General features: G+C 31.9%; 2 protein-coding genes across 3 annotated transcripts; both read left to right on the plus strand.

The window, feature by feature from the left end:
• Positions 1–2173: 2173 nt before the first annotated feature.
• LOC129915645 (zinc finger protein 91-like) lies at positions 2174–5806 on the plus strand. 2 transcript variants are annotated; one of them, XM_055995290.1, is made up of 2 exons: positions 2174–2218; positions 2392–5806. In XM_055995290.1, exon 2 carries the CDS (start codon positions 2476–2478, stop codon positions 4516–4518), a length of 2043 nt encoding a protein of 680 aa, XP_055851265.1. In that variant the 5' UTR covers positions 2174–2218; positions 2392–2475; the 3' UTR covers positions 4519–5806. The 2 variants fall into 2 exon arrangements, with proteins under 2 accessions (XP_055851265.1, XP_055851264.1); XM_055995289.1 differs by having other exon boundaries at positions 2204–2318.
• Positions 5807–8600: 2794 nt separating this feature from the next.
• On the plus strand, positions 8601–16982 carry LOC129913372 (uncharacterized). Its single transcript, XM_055992000.1, has 3 exons — positions 8601–8962; positions 9036–11150; positions 15936–16982. Exons 2-3 carry the CDS (start codon positions 9105–9107, stop codon positions 16917–16919), a joined length of 3030 nt encoding a protein of 1009 aa, XP_055847975.1. The 5' UTR covers positions 8601–8962; positions 9036–9104; the 3' UTR covers positions 16920–16982.
• Positions 16983–19584: the final 2602 nt, after the last annotated feature.

The raw sequence follows: 19584 nt of genomic DNA on the forward strand, positions 1-19584 counted from the left end.
ATGTAGCTTTTGTAATACCTTAACCGAAGCTGAAATGTTAGTTGGGTGGTACGCAGATCTAGCTAAATTTTAGCCGAGATAAAAATCCTATACAAGTTATCGATAATTTGTATGAATAAATTCTTTTTTAAAGAGAACTAACAATAAAACTCAGTGTGGGTGACTGTAACTATAGCCGTTTTTTATTATCCCACTTGATCCATATAGATAATTAATTAACACCTATTACAACAAATACATGAGATCTTGCTTTTCATCAGGATCACGATTAGTGATCCTGATGTAAAGCAACATCACGAATCGTGATCCTGATGAAAAGCAAGATCACAAATCGTGATACTGATGAAAAGCAAGATCTCATTTAGTTGTTGTAATACGTGTTAATTAATTATCTATATGGATCAAGTGAGATCATAAAAAACGGCTTTTTGTCTGATAAATGTCAGAAAGCGAGCAAAAGTTGAGCCTAACTGAACTTTTGCTCGCTTTTGTACGTTTCCTTACGTTTGTCAAAAAAAGCGTACGTAGAAAAAGCGTCATTGTGAGAGGTTACACAGATTTCGTATGTTTGAACTTTTGGCAGTTGTCAAAATCGACGGCAAAGCGTGATTGTATTTCTGCTTCAAGTGTTTTAGTTGAAAAAAGGGAAGGTTATGTATCAATCTAGGGGAATGGGGCCCCCAAAAAACTTTTGGATAAAGGGCCCCCAAGGGGCTAGCTACGCCACTGCTTCCAATGCAAACCTAGTCTTCAAAACATTGACAGATGACGCAAATCCGAAAAAACCCTTCAAGCAAACGAGTCCAACCTCGGTCCGAATCCGCTCCGCCTGAGTCCGACCTCGACTACGAAACGGGTCCCACGGCGGCTCAAATTAGTATTAAAATTATAATCACCGCGGAGCCGATTTTATATGTATTGGTTTTTTCACCACGATTTCTCCTTCGACTTTGTGTTCATACACAAAAAGTTGCAAGTGTGTGAGTGCAACCCCGTTTTTCTCGTTTTGAGGGAATGTTCACAAAATAAAATAATGTAAAAAAAAGCGCATGTATTTTTCAGACATTAACCTAATCGCAAATAATCGCTTGTAAAAAAACGCAACTATGTATAATAATGAAAGCACTTATTGCCTTGATGCAAAAAATGTATTAGGTAGTTCATGAGCATGTTTTTAATTTTGGTTTTTATTAGAAATTGTGCGTGCGGTTATAACAATCAAATTTTTTGAAATATCAATGAAGAACAGTGTAGGATCGAATTCAAATTTTGACGTTTAACCACAACTAAGAGCTATTTTACACATCGCCGAAAACCGGCCCGGTTCCGGGTAAACGTCCCTTTTGGTAGTTTACAAGATACACATTTGTGTACCTTGCAACCATCTAAAAGGGGCGTTTACCCGGTACCGGACCGGTTTTTGACGACGTGTGAAATGGGTCTAATGAATTTCACACTAATAATGCAAACATTGACCTATTATATATGGCATTGACCTATTATATGTCAAATTACTATTTCCCGCTGCCCTACCAAGCGGCGCCACCATAGCTTGAACCTGGTCCTGGCAATCCATATATAATAGGTGTGTTTTTTACTACCACCGGTCTTAACAGGACAAAAAAAACGCCTTGGGGCTTAACCTGAAATCTTGGCAGCACTGTATATTGAATGTTCCGAAAACAGCAGACACAACAAAAATTTAGAGTTGTCATATTTTTCGCTTTCGTCCTTTTCTTGTATTTTTCATGTATGTTTTACAAAGAGATAGAAAAATGTATGCTAGCAAAACTATTTTAATACATTTTGTCCTTCCAAACGTGAGTTTTCACGTTTTTAAACAAATTCTAAACAATTTATGAAAAAATTAGTTTGGTAGCACAGATTTAAAACTCTTCAAAAAGTTAAGCCCAGAGAAATCTCCGGGCTAAACAACTAAGCCCAAGAGGCTAAGGTGTTGTTGTATTTAACAAGTAAATTGCTTAGCCCAGACTGCGTTTTTTTTGTCCAGTTAAGACCGGTTGTAATAAAAAACACACCTAATAGGTCAATGAATGCAAAATTATTAGTTTCATAGTACTTTCACAATACTTTCTACTACAGCCAATCTTAAAATCATGTAATAATGGCATCACTTATTTATTAGTTATATACTTCTGTCAGTAATGCAAAGTATGTTTTATCAATTTTATGACAGCACACTTAAAACCAAGTGAAGGTTTGTATTTCAAAAGATAAATAAAACAAAAATCTTGAAAATTCTATTCTTCTTTAAATAACATAATTTTAATAAGATATTTTCAAGAACTAAGATATGAGTAAGTAATATTCTAATTAATAAAAATTCCTATTTTGTTTGTATTTTTATTTTCTGAATTAACTACCTTACAGGCAAATCACTGGTTGCGCACATAGCAAAAAGTCAACCTTCTTATCTTTAACCAAATCACACACAACATCCTCTTCCTAAAAATCATGGCACAAGAATCCATCAATGATGTCACACCTTTTCAACTCGATGATTCAAACAACTGTGAGTGGAATTACGTTTGGGATCCAAACCTATGTAAAACAACACTTAAACTAATCACATCAAAGGTCTACACTCCACCAGTTTTACCTTCATCGTCAATACCAAAAGAACCAAGTCGAGATCGATACTACGTATGTCACTTCGATGGATGCAATAGAACCTTTGCCAAGGACTATGCTAGTTGGTATAAAACTCACTTGCAAAGACATTTGCCAGATTGTGAGAGGCCTTTTCAATGTGATTATCCTGAATGTACAAGAGGTTTTGTCAAGCAACGTGAATTTGAAACACACAAACGTTCTCATACGGGAGAAAAACCTTATAAATGTGAACAATGCGGTATGAGTTTTTATACACCATCTCACTTGAAAAGACACGTTAAAAGTCACATCAAATTATTAAAAACAAAAAAAAAACTTTTGATAAAGGCTCGTTTAGAGAAAGCTTCTTGTAGTTCTGATCCTAACGATGATGTTGAAATGCAAGAAGAAACTGATGAATCTGAAATGTCTTCTGACTCTGAATCATCTGATGAATCCGATTCTTCTAAGCCAAAAAATAAGCCGCCAACTGAGAAAAAACACAAATGTCCTGAAGAAGGATGTGGGGAAGCTTTCCGCTGTGCAAGTTTGCTTATGAGGCACAGTTTAACGCACTCGGGGCACAAGCCTTATAAATGCGATAAATGTGGTAAAGGCTTTATGAGACCAGACTATCTAACTAAACACCTCAAAGCTCATCTCAATAACCCAAAGTTTAGACCTTTTAAATGCAATCATCCCGATTGTACAAAAAGGTTCGTCAAAAATGATGAGCTAGTTTCTCATATGCAAACTCACACCCAGAGTAACAAACTCCACAAGTGTGAGAAATGCAATAAAACGTTCAGACGCATTAACTTCTTGAACAAACATATGCAAGTCCACAAACTAGAAGGGGAAGGAAAAAATGTTCCTTCGGAAGAAGCTATTACAGTTGGGAATGTCCCTTCGGAAGAAGATAGCGCTGGTGTAAATGTCGCTTCAGAAGAAGTTAGTGCTGGTGTTGATGCAGACAAAACCACTGACTTGGAAGGTGAGAAAAAACACAAATGTCCGGTAGAAGGATGTGGGGAAGCATTTAGATTTCCATTGTTGCTTGAACGGCACACTTATATGCACTCTGGTCATAAGCCTTTAGAATGCTATAAATGTGGTAAAGGATTTTTTATACCTTACTATCTAAATAAACACCTCAAAGCTCACCTCAAAAAAGGAAAAAATGTTTCTTCAGATGAAGAAGTAAGTGGTGATGATGATTCAGATAACACGAGTGATTCGGAGTCAAATTATATCTTAAGTTCGCTTATACCAACAAAATTAAATGACAAAATCGAAGAAGAAGAGGCACATAAAAACGAAGAACATCACGACCATGAAATGAAGGAACTAGAAGTTAAACAAGAAAAGATTGAAGATGCTTTCTTTTCTTCGATTGCATATCAAATTCGAGTTATAGAAGATCTTGTCCATGATATTAAAGAGAAAAAAGTTGATCCCTATGATTTGAAGCAAGAAATAGACACAAAGACAGATATGGAACAATTTCGGATTATAGAAGACCTTTTACATGAAATTAAAGAGGAAAATGATGAACCACATAGTGTTAAAGAAGAAATTAACACAACAACAGACATGCAACAATTACGCATTATAGAAGATCTTCTGAATGAGATAAAAAAGGAAAATGTTGATGAGATCCATGATGTGAAGCAAGAAATGGACACAAAAATAGATGGTCATCAACTTCAAATGATAGAAGATCTTTTGCGTAAGATGAAGGAGGAAAAAGATGAACCTCATGATTTGAAACAAGAAAGCGAGGTAGAGAAACAGACAGATGTGCATCAACTTCGAGGTGTATTAGAAGATTTATTGTATGAAGTGAAGGAGGATGAAGTTATGACCGTAAAAAGAGAACCATTGGACAGATCAATGGATTTTTGAAGCCAAAAGTCTATCTGAGTTAGCGCATACAGAAAAACATACCAAAAATACACAACATTGCCCTTAAATAATTTGTTAGAATATTGTTAAAGCTTTTAAAATATTGTTAATTAGCGTTAAATACTATTATTGATAAATTTTCTTGCAAGTTCCTGTATAAATATAAATAGTTCAAAAACAGACCTCAGATTATACTAAGTGGAAAAACTTATAACACAATTTTATCGTTTTGAACTTTGTTAAAATATTAGTTTTGATTTCATGTTTTAAATACTAAATAAGTCAACCCTGTTTTGAATTATTACTTTCCTTGTAACTTTTATCTCAATATATCTAAATTTGAATTTGAATTATTTCCCACTATCTCTTATACTTTATGCTTAAACTAATGTTAATTAATTCTTTCCATCTGATTATCTACATATTTAAATAGTCACAAATAACTATTTTAATAGTTAAAATTGACTATTTAATTGTTAATTTAAAAAATACATCGATTGACTATTAAAATATTCACAAATAACTTTTTTTAACTATTTAAAACAGTTATCCCGACTTTAACTAAGAAAATAGTTATACAGGGTGTCCCAAAAGTTTACGTCGAAACGAAAACGGTAGATAGGATAGGTGATGACAGTTATCAGAAAAATAATAAAAAAAATCGCAGCCATATATTTTGGGAGTTATGAGCATTTGAAAAAAAGTCGACAAAATGGTCACCCTGTGACGGTTTTTCATGTTCCGTGACTACAAATCTTAATTTTTCTCATTTTTTTCTTTTGTTACGGAAAATTTACCTCATAAAAAAGTCGGATTTCTTAAGAAAAAAAATTTTATCTCGGTTATCTATGAAATATTCCCAACAATGTTATACCATTTTGAAAAGAGAATTGAACACACCAACTTTTAAGGCAACTTGCCGAAACATCGTAGTGTATTTTTTTTACACTACGGCTCATTGAATTAGAGTCATGTAAAATTTTTTAGTACTAAGTTGGGTAAAAAAGTAATATTTTCTTTAAAACTGATGCAGGTGAGTTAAAAAATTTGAATGCATTTGATAGCAGGGTTATTCAAGGTTCCGTAACAAAAGAAAAAAATGAGAAAAATTAAGATTTGTAGTCACGGCACATGAAAAACCGTCACAGGGTGACCATTTTTTCGACTTTTTTTCAAATGCGCATAACTCCCAAAATATATGGCTGCGATTTTTTTTATTATTTTTCTGATAACTATCACCACCTACCCTATCTACCGTTTTCGTTTCGACGTTAACTTTTGGGACACCCTGTATGACTATTTTTTTTTTTTTTTCGATGGGTGTAGGCTTTAATAGCTGCATTTCTTTGGGATTATTTATCTACTGCTTAGTACTTAAAGCAGCTTTGGTCTACTTTTTCAATAGATCAAAAGTACTTCAAAGTAGTTTTAAGTACTAAGAAGCAGATATGTAAATCGTCAATGCTATCTTGTTCTCGATACCTTCCCGTAAGAATTTATTAAGCGACATTTTTTTCGAAAATTACTTTTTGATGTGGAAATATACTATAAGTTGAGCTCTACGTTTTGGTACTATTTTGGTTGTTCTATCATGTATACAAATGAAACTAGAGAGAAAATAAAATTGTGCAGCCCATACATTTCCTCACAGAATAATTTTGTTTTTTGCGTTTCCTGAACAATTTTAGAAATGTCGTTTAATACATTCTTACGGGAAGGTATCGTTCTAAAGGCCGTTTTTTACGAAATTGAGTGAAGTATGCAGTCTTCATAATTTTGGGACGCTCTTTCGTTTGGTGCAAACCATTTTGTTATATCTCTTTTAGTTTTCAAGTTACAGAGAACTGTTTTGTTCAATAGGAGATTTTTTAACGGTTTATCATGTCATTTAATCCTTTTTATCTTTTTTCTGTGACATTGAACAAATGGAAGTTTATTTAAAACAAAAGAATTTCATTATCTCTATCTTGTCCAATATCCACTTTTTTTTATGTTTTCTTCACTATGCGTATGAACTTCTATCATGTCTATTTTGTTATTTTTACTTGCTCTATAGGGCAAGTATTGGTTTCGTGTAAAAAAAAAAATCGAGGTTTTAATCAAAACCAACATTACGATGATAGAGAAGATAAAAAAAGTGGTTTTCGTCATGCCGTCCGTCGGTTCATGCGTCCATCTGTACATCGAGCTAGGGCTTAAACGGATGGATGAATTCGCTTGAAACTTGGTACAGATGGTTTTTGCGTAATTTCCTAGGTCCGTGTTTTACTTGCGATATATGTAGGTACTATAAGGCAAGTTTAGGATTCGTAAAAAAATCGAACTCGAGATAACAATTTTTCCGTGACATTACGATGATGGAGAATGCCAAAAAATTCCGTCTATCTGTCTGTCTCTATCTGGAGCTGCAGCTCTACTCGTTTAGAGTGAAGTGATTTTCTTCAAACTTGGTATTTAACAGTTTTGGCCGATTCCCTAGAGGGAAAATTGAAATTTTAGTTATATGACCAAAACTAACGGTACCTGCCATATAACGGAAATAGAAAAGTTAATTTTTTTCAAAAACGGCTCTAACGATATTGATATAAATTTTTTGGTGTAGTATTACACATAAGAGCCAACTTTTGAAATAAAAAAAATATTTTTTGCACCGTTATTAACGGTACCTGTCATAGAACGTTTTTTTTTATTTCTCGTACAAGATTTTTATACAAGAGGGTTTACATAAGTAAAGGCAATATTAAAATTTAAGAAAATTTTCAAAAAACACACTTGGATTTTTTAAAAATATTTCAAAATTTTTTTTTCGAAAAATCAATTTTTTGAAAACGGGTTGACGAAAAATTTTTAAATTTCGTTTTATGTATAAATTAATTATTTCTTCAAAATGGCATACCAACTTTTTTTTTGAAAAATGTTAGAAAATTTTTATATAGGTATACAAAATTATTTTATTTAAAAACAGCTCCAACGATTTTCGAAAATTTTTTTCTAAAAATACCTTTTTATACAAGAAATAAAATGTCATACTTGTTTGGTTTTTTAAAAGATCATTAAAACGGTGTTTAATTAATTATAAAAACAGATTTTATTTTTTTATGCTACTTATTAAATTTCTTCAAAATATCAAATTTTAAATTTCTTTTTTATTTTTTCTCAAAACTTAACAAAATCTTAAATATACAACAGATATTTAAGAAAAAGATACTTTGAACTACAAGAGCAAGTACGTGCGACCCAGTCTTGCATTTAATTTTTAATGTATTTAGGGCCAGTTGTACAAACGTGGGTCAACCTCGGTTCAGGAATTTAACTCTCCTATCTCGGCCGATTAGCCTTGGATCAAGTTTGATTCAAGCATAACTAAAGCTATTTTAACATAAATGGACCTCGAACCAGTGCTAAATTGCATCTTTAACACCGATTTCAGAAGATACAAATTGCTGAACCATGGATTAAATATTTGTACAACTGATCCTTAGGGCCAGTTGTACAAATATGAAAAAAACAGCCACATCCACGCTTGAACCGAAGTTGACCCGCAGCTAATCCGCCAAAATCGGTGGGTTAAATTCCTGATCCGAGGCTAAACCACGTTTGTACAACTGATCCTTACTGTTATAAAGTTCAAAATAAGAACTTAAGCTAGAGAAAACTAATTTCTGGTTTGCTTAACTTAACGTTCCTAAAAAAATAATGTAAACATTTTTTTTTTAACTTTTGGAAAAAATAACGATTTGAATGATTCGAACCAAAAGAAAAGTGTTTGAATTTTATGCTCGAAATTCTTTTAAGCTTCAAACCATAAAACCATTATATTGTTCTATATTACTCAATCCACTTTATGTTCCTTTTTTGTTTTCTTCTATGTTGTTCAATATTGAGTTTTTTTGTTCAATATCCAACATATTTTGAAAACTTTTTGTCACTCCATATGCCATTGTCCAATATCCAACTTCTCTTTGATTTAATTTATAACTAATTCAAAATAATAGAAACACTATTTCTATAACTTGCTTTAAAAATAAAATTGCAGAAAAATATCATCAAGAAACTAAAATTTTCTGACGTCAACAAAAATTTTTTCTGAACTTTAAAAATCGATTTCCCACAATTTTGAAAAATGGACATTGAACAAGTTAGCATATTCAAGCGACGAAATGTTAACAAAAAAACGCTTCTAATACCAAATTAGTAGTCTCATAATACTTTCACAATACTTTCTACTACACCCTATTCCTTATCTAAAACTCTTTTGTAGTAATGGCATCTCTTATTTATATACTTCAGTCGGTAATGCAAAGTATGTTCTATGAATTTTATGACAGCCAACTTAAAACCAAGTGTAGGTATTTCAAAAGATAAATAAAACAAAATCTTGAAAATTCTATGCTTCTTTAAATAACATAATTTTAATAAGATATTTTCAAGAACTTACAAATGAGTAAGTAATATTCTAATTAATAAAAAACCTATTTTGTTTGTGTTTATAATTTTCTGAATTAACTACCATACAGGCAGTCTACAAAAAGCCAACCTTCTTATCTTTTAACCAAATCACACACAACATCCTCTTCCTAAACATTATGGCACAAGAATCCATCAATGATGTCACACCTTCTCAACTCGATGATTCAAACAACTGTGAGTGGGATTACGTTTGGGATCCAAACTTATGTAAAACAACACTTAAACTAATCACATCAAAGGTCTACACTCCACCAGTTTTACCATCATCGTCGAAACAAACAAATCGAAGTCGAGATCGATACTATGTATGTCACTTCGATGGATGCAATAAAACCTTTGCCAAGGAACATCGCCATGCATATAAAACTCACTTGCAGAGGCATTTGCCTGATTGTGAGAAGCCTTTTCAATGTGATTATCCTGAATGTACAAAAGGTTTTGTCATTCTACGTGAATTGGAAAGACACAGGCGTTCTCATACTGGAGAAAAACCTTATAAATGTGATCAATGCGGTAAGGGTCTTTGTACACCATATCACTTGAAAAAACACATTAAAAGACACATCAAATTATCAAAAACGAAAAAAAAACTTTTAATTAAGTCTCGTTTAGAGAAAGCTTCTTGTAGTTCTGATCCTAACAATGGTAATTCTATTGACACAACAACACAAGACAGCAATGTTGAAATGCAAGAAGAAACTGATGAATCTGAAATTTCATCTGACTCTGGATCATCGGATGAATCCGATTCTTCTAAGCCAAAAAATAAGCCGCCAACTGAGAAAAAACACAAATGTCCTGAGGAAGGATGTGGGGAAGCTTTTAGGTCGCCAAGTTTGCTTATGCGGCACAGTTGGATGCACTCGGGGCATAAGCCTTACAAATGCGATAAATGTGGTAAAGGGTTTATGAGATCAGACTATCTAACAAAACACCTCAAAGCTCATCTCAATAACCCAAAGTTTAGACCTTTTAAATGCAATCATCCCGATTGCACAAAAAGGTTTGTCAAAAATGATGAGCTGGTTTCTCATATGCAAACTCACACCCAGAGTAACAAACTCCACAAGTGTGAGAAATGCAAAAAAACGTTCAGACGCATTAACTTCTTGAACAAACATATGCAAGTCCACAAATTAGAAGGGGAAGAAAAAAATGTACCTTCGGGAGAAGTTAATGCTGGTGGGATAGTCCCTTCGGAAGAAATTAGCGCTGGTGTTGATGCAGACAAAACCACCGACTTGGAAGGTGAGAAAAAACACAAATGCGCGGTAGAAGGATGTGGGGAAGCATTTAGACTGCCATGGTTGCTTGAACGGCACACTTATTTGCACTCGGGTCATAAGCCTTTGCAGTGCTATAAATGTGGTAAAGGCTTTTTAAGACCTTACAATCTAAATAAACACCTCAAAGCTCACCTCAAAGAAGGAAAAAATGTTTCTTCAGAAGAAGAAGTAAGTGGTGATGATGATTCAGATAACACGAGTGATTCGGAGTCAAATTATATCTTAAGTTCGCTTATACCAACAAAATTAAGTGACAAAATCGAAGAAGAAGAGGCACATAAAAACGAAGAACATCACGACCATGAAATGAAGGAACTAGAAGTCAAACAAGAAAAGATTGAAGATGCTTTCTTTTCTTCGATTCGAGTATTAGAAGATCTGGTCCATGATATTAAAGAGAAAAAAGTTGATCCCTATGATTTGAAGCAAGAATTAGACACAAAGACAGATATGGAACAATTTCGGATTATAGAAGACCTTTTACATGAAATTAAAGAGGAAAATGATGAGCCACATAGTGTGAAGGAAGAAATGAACACAAAAACAGATATGCAACAATTAAGAATCATAGAAGATCTTCTGAATGAGATAAAAAAGGAAAATGTTGATGAGATCCATGATGTGAAGCAAGAAATGGACACAAAAATAGATGGTCATCAACTTCAAATGATAGAAGATCTTTTGCGTAAGATGAAGGAGGAAAAAGATGACCCTCATGATTTGAAACAAGAAAGCGAGGTAGAGAAACAGACAGATGTGCATCAACTTGGAGGTGTATTAGAAGATTTATTGTATGAAGTGAAGGAGGATGAAGATATGACCGTAAAAAGAGAACCATTGGACAAATCAATGGATTTTGGAAGCCAAAAGTCTATCTGAGTAAGCGCATAGAGAAATACATACCAAACATACACAAAATTGCCCTTAAATAATTTGTAAGAATATTGTTTAAGTTTTAAAGTATTGTTAATTGGCGGTAAATACTGTTATGGTTAGATTATCTGCAAGTTCCTGTTATAAATAAAAATAGTTCAAAAACAGATTATCCCACTTGAACTCCAAAAAACCATGGTCTTCCTGAGGTGATTCGAAGTGGATAAACTTGTAAATATAACGCAATTTTATCGTTTTTTATTCATTTTCAGATCCTTAAAAGATCTAACAATAACGTCCATTAAGATGACAATTTTCAACTACATATATTACTATGGTTTATTGTACGTTCACAACAATTTCATTGTTTCATTTTAAATGGTAAAGATGAATTACAAAAACAACACACAGCTGCCTATTGTTGAAGATACATTTACATCACTTTGTTTTTCGAAACACTTCTTACATCGAATATTTTGTTATTTTTTTTTTTTAATACATATGTATTAATTTTAAGTTTTTAATATTTTTATTCTTCAAATAATTGTTCAACAGAAATAAACAAATATTTTCTTTTATTTTTAAATTCAACTGGTTTCTATTTCTACATGGATAAGAATTGAAGTTTAATCCAACTAAACTTTGGGCTCATTGCACAAGACCTGGTAATAACACAGGTCTACAAGGTTTTTGGTGCCGAGACTATGATATACATACTTTTCTATATGTTTTCGGTGTGCTGAATTCGAATCTGAAGTCAGAAATATCCTGTCAGCTCCCGTTTTTGAAATATTACCGTTAGAAGATGTAAAAAAACTACTTTTGAGGTTATGTTTTTATGTGAAGACATTTTTTTTACATATAAATTATAACGGTTTCTATAAGAACTATATTCCTTCTTTTAGGATCTTTTTAAATCTTTTCGATATCTTTTTATTGTTTGAGATATCGTCAGTTTTTTGGCTTATTGTAATGCATAAAACAGATATCACGTTTTCATCTTCTTCTTGATAAAAACACACTTACTTCATTTTAACATATCTCCGGCAGTAAAAAAGATATTGTAAAGATTTAAACAGGTCTTGAAAGAAGGAAAATAGTTCTTATAGAAACCGTTATGATTTATATTTAAAAAAAAAATTCTTCAAATTAAGGCATAACATCAAAAGTGAAAAAAAAACGTTTTTTTTTTTGCATTTTCTAACGGTAATATTTCCAAAACGGGAGCTGATAGGATATTTCTGACCTCAGATTTGAGTTCAGCACATCAAAAACTTATAGAAAAGTATATCATAGTCTCGGCACAAGAAAAAAAATAAATTTTGTAGACCAGTGTAATCATTCAAAGTTCTGAAACACAATTTTCATTGGATGCGTTCAAACAGGTAACATAAAGTATCGAATAGATTTTTGTTGTTGTAAACCATGTTAAAAATAAGCAAAGAAATGAACTATTTTCGCTTAAAAACAAAATCTGGAGGTATCCAATTCCGAGAAAATTTGATATATCTGAGGTCTTTGAGGGACCAGCTGATAAAAGTAGAGAATTTTTTATTTTGATTGCTAAATAAATTTGCAAAGAAATAAAGACAGATCGATTGTGCAAGTATACTATGCATTAATAATAAAAAAGTAATTTGCTCAAGAGAGGGTGTTTTCATAAACGTCTGCCTAACTTAGGCCTGCGTTAGTCGTGTTCATAAAGTCAGATCTGCGATCGGACTAACTTAGTCCAACTGCAGTTCTGCTGTTCATAAACGTCAGTATGTCGTCAACATCGGGCAGATTGCGCAGCCAAAATTTTATTGCTGCAGAACTCAAGAAGAAATTTATTTGACTCTTGATTCGATTTTTTTGTGTTAATAAATGTAAATATTGTTAAAAAAATGAAAAGCAAACATATTAATTAGGGTGGTGCAAAAAATGTTTCTTTTTGCATTTTTCGAAAAATTTAAATTTTAATGACACAGAAAATTTCTAAATCGTGTTTTTTGAGATAATGAGTTTATATTAATTTTTTTTCGTATTAGGGTGGCTCTAAAAAATGTTATCTTCCACAGTTACTTGAAGAATTCCAAAAAAATTCCAAATTCCGATATACATTCTCCGTGCTCAAAGTAGTTGGGTTATTTAATAAATTATTATTGTAATTATGGAATGTGGAATGCGATGTGAAGTTTCACCAAATTACTGCAAAATCTTAAAACTAACAACAAATTCAAAAGAAAAGCAATACTAGTACCTACATACATGCATATTAAATTAGGTTGTTTCGAAGCTTACCTTCTCGTTTGGTTTTAGATTCTTTTTTGTTTGATCCTTTGAATCATCCAAGATTTGTAAGTTAGGTAAGGACATTTTTGCAATCATTTTGGGCTCGTCTTTTATTTTCTTAAATTCTTCAGCATCAGGCTTCACTTCATTTACTAATGAAGTGTTTGATTGCTGAGTATTGTTTCATCGACTAAATCGACAATATTTTCGGCTTCACTGGATGAAACAAGAGGAACACTCTGATGTTTCATCAAGTGGTCTTCAGTGAATCGAGCATTTTAAATACATTTTTTCGTACATATCAATAACTGCTTTTTTGGCATTGATAAATTGATATTAGTATCGTATCCGCAGTTGGCGTTTACGTGCATTACAAAAACAACACTCAGCTGCTGCATTTCAATTTACAGTTAAGAAAACACTGCATTATCGACTCCAGCGAATCTTTAAGTGATACCATATTATTAGTGTTCTTCTTAAGTGATACCATATTATTTTGTGTTCTTAAGTGTTAATAGGTGTGTTTTTTTGTTTATCTATATAAATTTTGTGCAAAAAAACGACATCGAGATTTTTGAAATCAAAACAATTTACGTGTTAAAAACAACAAAAACTTTATCTGTATAGATTTTTGAAAAATCCAGATAATTATCCAGATTTTACTTTCTCTCGATAAAAACAGTAGTGCCAAGGTAGTTTAATTGTTGTGTTCATACAGAAATATCTGAAAATATTAACAAAAAAAAAAAGCGGAGAAAAAGAGGTTTGAAAAAAACTCTCATAGAAAAAAATAATTAAAAATTTGCATTTGGATGCAATGGCCACATGAATAGTTTTGGTTTTTTGTGAAAATTTTTTTTTGAATCCATCATGGATGTAATGGTCATACCACTACCTATTAAAAAAAAAAAACATGAGCACGGCTCACGGCACATTTTTGACAGACAACTGCCAAAGGTATGTACAGTGGTGCCAAATGTTACATAGATTTAAAAAATCCCGATGTCGTTTTCTTGCACAAAATCTATAGGGGTATTCACGATCCGATGCAACTGGTCTTGTATCATTGCAAAAGTGCAAAAGTGTAAAATCTTACAACACTACAACAACAAAATATACGGATTAAAATTTTACAACAGTCTTGCACTTTTGCAAAATAAAAATAAAATAGGGGTATTCACGATCCGATGCAACTGGTCTAGTATCATTGCAAAAGTTCAAAAGTGTAAAATCTTACAACACTACAACAACAAAATATATGGATTGAAATTTTACAATGGTCTTGCACTTTGCTATACCCTAACCCTATTGCAAAATAAAAATACAATGGTGTAAAATTTTTTTGACAGATGGCAGGTCGCCGTCGCTTGTCGCCCATGATGAACAGTTTATCTTTTTTATTCTTATTCTTTTTTATTTTGATTCTTTTGATGCAATTTGTGAAAATAAATTAACCCGAACACAACAAATAATGAAATTATAAAAAAAAGAAGAAGCATCGGTGGAAAGACAACTCCGTTAAAAAAAAGAGTGAAGCTGATACAAATCATATCATGGATTCCATTCAATATTTACTATAGATAAGAAGAGGTGCGTTCACGATCTATTGTAAAAAAATAAAATTTTACACTTTTACTACGCCTGTTGCACCAGATCGTGAATACCCCTAATAGATTAAAATTATTTTTGACAGATGGCAGCTCACCGTCGCGTCGCCCATGATAAACAGTTTGTCTTTTTTATTCTGTTTATTATGGTTGTCGGCTTGTCGGTACTCATGTCCCGTAATTTAGTTTCTTTTGATGTAAAATAATTTGTGAAAATTAATTAACCCGAACAAAACAAAGAATTAAATTATAAAAAAATGGAAAAAAAGAAGAAGCAACAGTGGAGGAACAACCCTGTTAAAAAAACATCATGGATTTCATTCATGCTTCAATATTTACTATAGATAAGAAAAGGGGCGTTCACGATCTATTGTAAAAAAATAAAATTTTACATTTTTACTAGGCCTGTTGCACCAGATCGTGAATACCCTTTATATAGATTTTATAAGATTCAGCATAAACAAATAAATGAAATGAATGGTTGATATGTGTCCCTATAGTTTTTTAATAATTAAATAGAGACAGAAATAGTCAAAACGTTATATCGTAATCGTGTGCCGTAATTCCACCCCTGATTTCGATGAAATTTTTAAGTTTTTCTCGAAATAAAAACTTTGATTCAGTATGCAGGGGGTGTTAGCTTTTGAGAATTTATAATTATTGGCATCACTTAAATTCGCTTGGGTAGGTAATGCAGTGTGTTGTAATTTGTTATGACAGTAGGCGTTTTTGATAGTTACAAGTCAAGAAGAAAAAAAAAAAAAAAAACACCAAAACTATTCCTATAAAAAATATTAAAGAAAAAGATTATTTTAAATATTTTTCACAAAAGCAAAAGTTTCCTAAAATCATCAAGTATAGTCTAAAATATTTAAATTCAACCATCAAACAATATAATCTTCAATAGAAAAACATGGCTGAAGAATCTGGAACTCAAATAACATCAGCAGCCACTCCCATCAATGGCAACACACCCACTTTTCCCAATAATACTGACACTGCAGAACTAGTCAAAACCAAGCTTTACACACCCATCATATTAACATCGCCAGATCAAAAACGACGTTTTGTGTGTCCCGTCGAAGGATGTTCCAAATCCTACGGCAAGAGTTCACACATTCGTGCCCACTTGACCTGGCATTCAGGTGAGAAGCCCTTTATATGCGATTATCCATCGTGTAAGAAAACTTTTACACGTTCCGATGAGCTAACCCGACACAATCGCACTCACACCGGCGAAAGACCGTACGAATGTGCTCAGTGCACTAAAAGATTCACTCGAAGTGATCATCTCACGAAACATCTTCGTGTTCACTTTAAACATAGCAAAATGAATATAGCACCTTTGTTAGAAGTCACTCTGAAGGAGGGTAGTGATGATGATGATGATGAGTTGTCAGATGCCAAAAATGGTGACAACTCATCAAGTTCGCTTTTTCCAATTAAAACAGAGTTACCTATAAAAGAAGAAATCGATACAGAGGCCGACGATGGGTATCACCAACCTTACGAGGAAGAACAACAACAACAGAATGAATTGGGTGAAATAAAAGTCGAACCCGAAACAATAACAGAATCTTCTTTACCTGCCTTTTATCCTAAAACCGAGCCAAATTCTATGTCAGAAGCAATCCATCAATTACCATTTCCAATTGAATCAAATATTATTAAATCAGAATCAAAGTCTTCTGATAAACGTTTCAAATGTTCTACGGTTGGGTGTGACAAGTCTTTTAAACGACAAGATGAATTGAAACGACACAGTCGGATACATTCTGGGGTAAAACCTTTTGAATGTAATCAATGCGAGAAGAGATTTCTCAGGAAAGACCATTTAAACAAACACATTAAAACTCATTTCCGTGTACCAGTTATCAAGGTAGCTAGTTAGCTTTTTGCTGAGTAGGTTTAAGTTTAATAGGATAATTTGCATACTTTTTAAATTATAAATATTGATGCAAGAAACTCTTGAAAAAAAAAAAACTATTGTATACCTCGTAATTCAAAATATATAGTTTAAGTTGAAATTTTAAAAATAGATTTATGTATCTATCGTGTATTGTATATATTTTAAAAAATATGAAAAATTTATATTTGTAATTATCTTAATTTATATTAACTCAATTTATTGTAGCTCACGATTATTATTTAAGAAATATTTTTCTTCACCTAAAACAAAAAATCATTCTGTTTTCAAGACATTCTTTAACATTTTTAAAGTTGAAAAGTAGCAATTTTTCGAGTCATAAGTGATTATACTATAATATTGTTTTCCCGCACATAGTAGTAAAGAGACTGAATTTTAAGTAAAAATCTTTTCCTAAAATCTATTCTCGCATTCCAAACGGTTTAAATGTGATTGTTTTTATTCTTTGGCGACCGAGTAAATAGCACCTTATATTCGTTTGTTTGCTTTCTACTATAAGAATCATGCTTTCTCAACAACCGAATAGCTGATGCCGTTTACCAGGTTGTCAGAAGGTTAAATGGAATGAAAGAAAAAAAATTCAAATGTAAAATTTAGACTTCAAAGATTGCAGAACACAGCTCGGTTACTGTTATACTTGAATGTTTGAATTGGATGGTGTTAAACAAAAGCTGACTTACGATGCCTTGATGTTGAATATATGTATATCAGATAGAATTGGAATTAGCAGAAGTTTAAGTTTGAAAAGTTTGCTGATCGATTCTCCACATACATAAGTTCCATATCACAAAAAAAAAAAAATGAAAATATAATTCGGAACTCCCTATACTTCAAATTTTGCGCCTACAATTGTAGAGCAACTTATCCCAAAATTACCAACACGCACGGGCACAAAACAGAAATGATGGAAAAGAAAGAAAACTCCATTGCTAAGAATCATCAAACTTGTGATCCACAACTTCAAACAGAAATAGTTCGATAAACTCCTTTATGTATGCCGGATTTAATTTCTCCAATAGTTTACTAAGCGAATTGAAATCCAAAACATGATTAAAGACTTTCAAAACCAAATTTCAAGTGTTTTCAAAGAATAGAGCTTGATTAATAACAGACAAATATTAAATTGATAAATGTGCAATTTTCAAAACATTTAAAAAAATACATATGTATATTAGAGCGTTCATTATTTATAGGTCTTTTTTCGAGAGTCAAGTTCCTAACAGGAAAAACTGTTTCTAAATAATAAAAAAAAATCCTCTAATTTTTTCAGATTTTTATTTTGACACTAGGTCAAGACAAGAGGGTTAAAGTTTTTTATCATTTGAAATAGGTATGTGTTGACTTATGAGGCCATTTTTTTAGTATAAGTAAATTTTTTGATGACGTTCTTATCTACATTAAACAACGTTTTCAAAAAGGTATAAACCATTTTTCTAGGACCAGGGGTTTAGTCAGGACGTGTATGTGTTTTTTTGGGTTGTATTTTATTGTTCATGGTATTTCATATGCTTGTTTTAATAAAACGTGCTTTAATAAACCTAAAAAACCATGCATGCCCTGACTAAAACCCTGGTCCTAGAAAAATGGAAATGAACTTTTGACAAAATTTTTACAATTTTCTTGATTCATTTTTAAAATTTTCCAAACCTTTACATAAGTTTTTATTTTTATACATTTTATAAAAGAAAAGAAAAAGATAGGGCATTCGTTATTTTTGAATCAAGTTCCTAAGTAGAAAAACTTAAACTATATTTTTAATATTATAGTATAATATTTTTTTGTTTAATGTAGACAAGAATCTCATCACAAAATTTTGATTGAAGTCTATATCTAAAAATATAGTTTAAGTTTTTCTACTTAGGAACTTGATTCAAAAATAACGAATGCCCTTTCTTTTGTTTTATAAAAATATAAAAACTTATGTAAAGGTTTGGAAAATGTCAAAAATGAATCAAGAAAATTGTAAAAAGATTTTGTTAAAAGTTCATCGAACTAATAAATAAATAATATTATTTCTTAAATGAAAAAAAATCGTGAGTTCCGAAAATATCATGAAGGTTAAACGGCCATTGTAAGGTTTTTAGATTAATGATTTCATAATGTTCGTAATAATTATTGATTAAATAAATATATAATTTTGAAATTGGTTCTTTTTTTTTAATGTTATTCTTAGTTCAAAAAACGATCAATCTTTCCAACTAACCCCTCCAAGTACTCTTCAATTTTTTGTTGTATATTGTTGTTGTTTAATGAGTTCAATAAGGAACTGAACGGGAAAGAGCAGTTGTTTGCATTCTAATGTGCTAGTTGTTCAGTCAATGAGGAGTCAAAAGCATGGGATATGAAAAAAGTAGTGTATTTAGCACAGTTTGGATGCAGTTTTGAATAGGGGTTAAGTATAAATCTCATGTTGCATATTTTGAGAAGCATAGAAACTGCCAAGGACAATTTTTTCTCGAGTACATAATTATGGGAGTAATATTTTCAAAGTTACAACACCACAAATGGTGGGTTTTTTATGATTCTTACAACCGTTAAAGTTATGTTGGAAATAACTAAAAATGAGATACTTTGAGTTGTTCTTACTCTGAAAATATAACTCGTTTAGGAAAATGATGAATTAGAGAAA

Source organism: Episyrphus balteatus, chromosome 3 (genome assembly GCF_945859705.1).
Source record: "Episyrphus balteatus chromosome 3, idEpiBalt1.1, whole genome shotgun sequence".
Taxonomy (NCBI): domain Eukaryota; kingdom Metazoa; phylum Arthropoda; class Insecta; order Diptera; family Syrphidae; genus Episyrphus; species Episyrphus balteatus.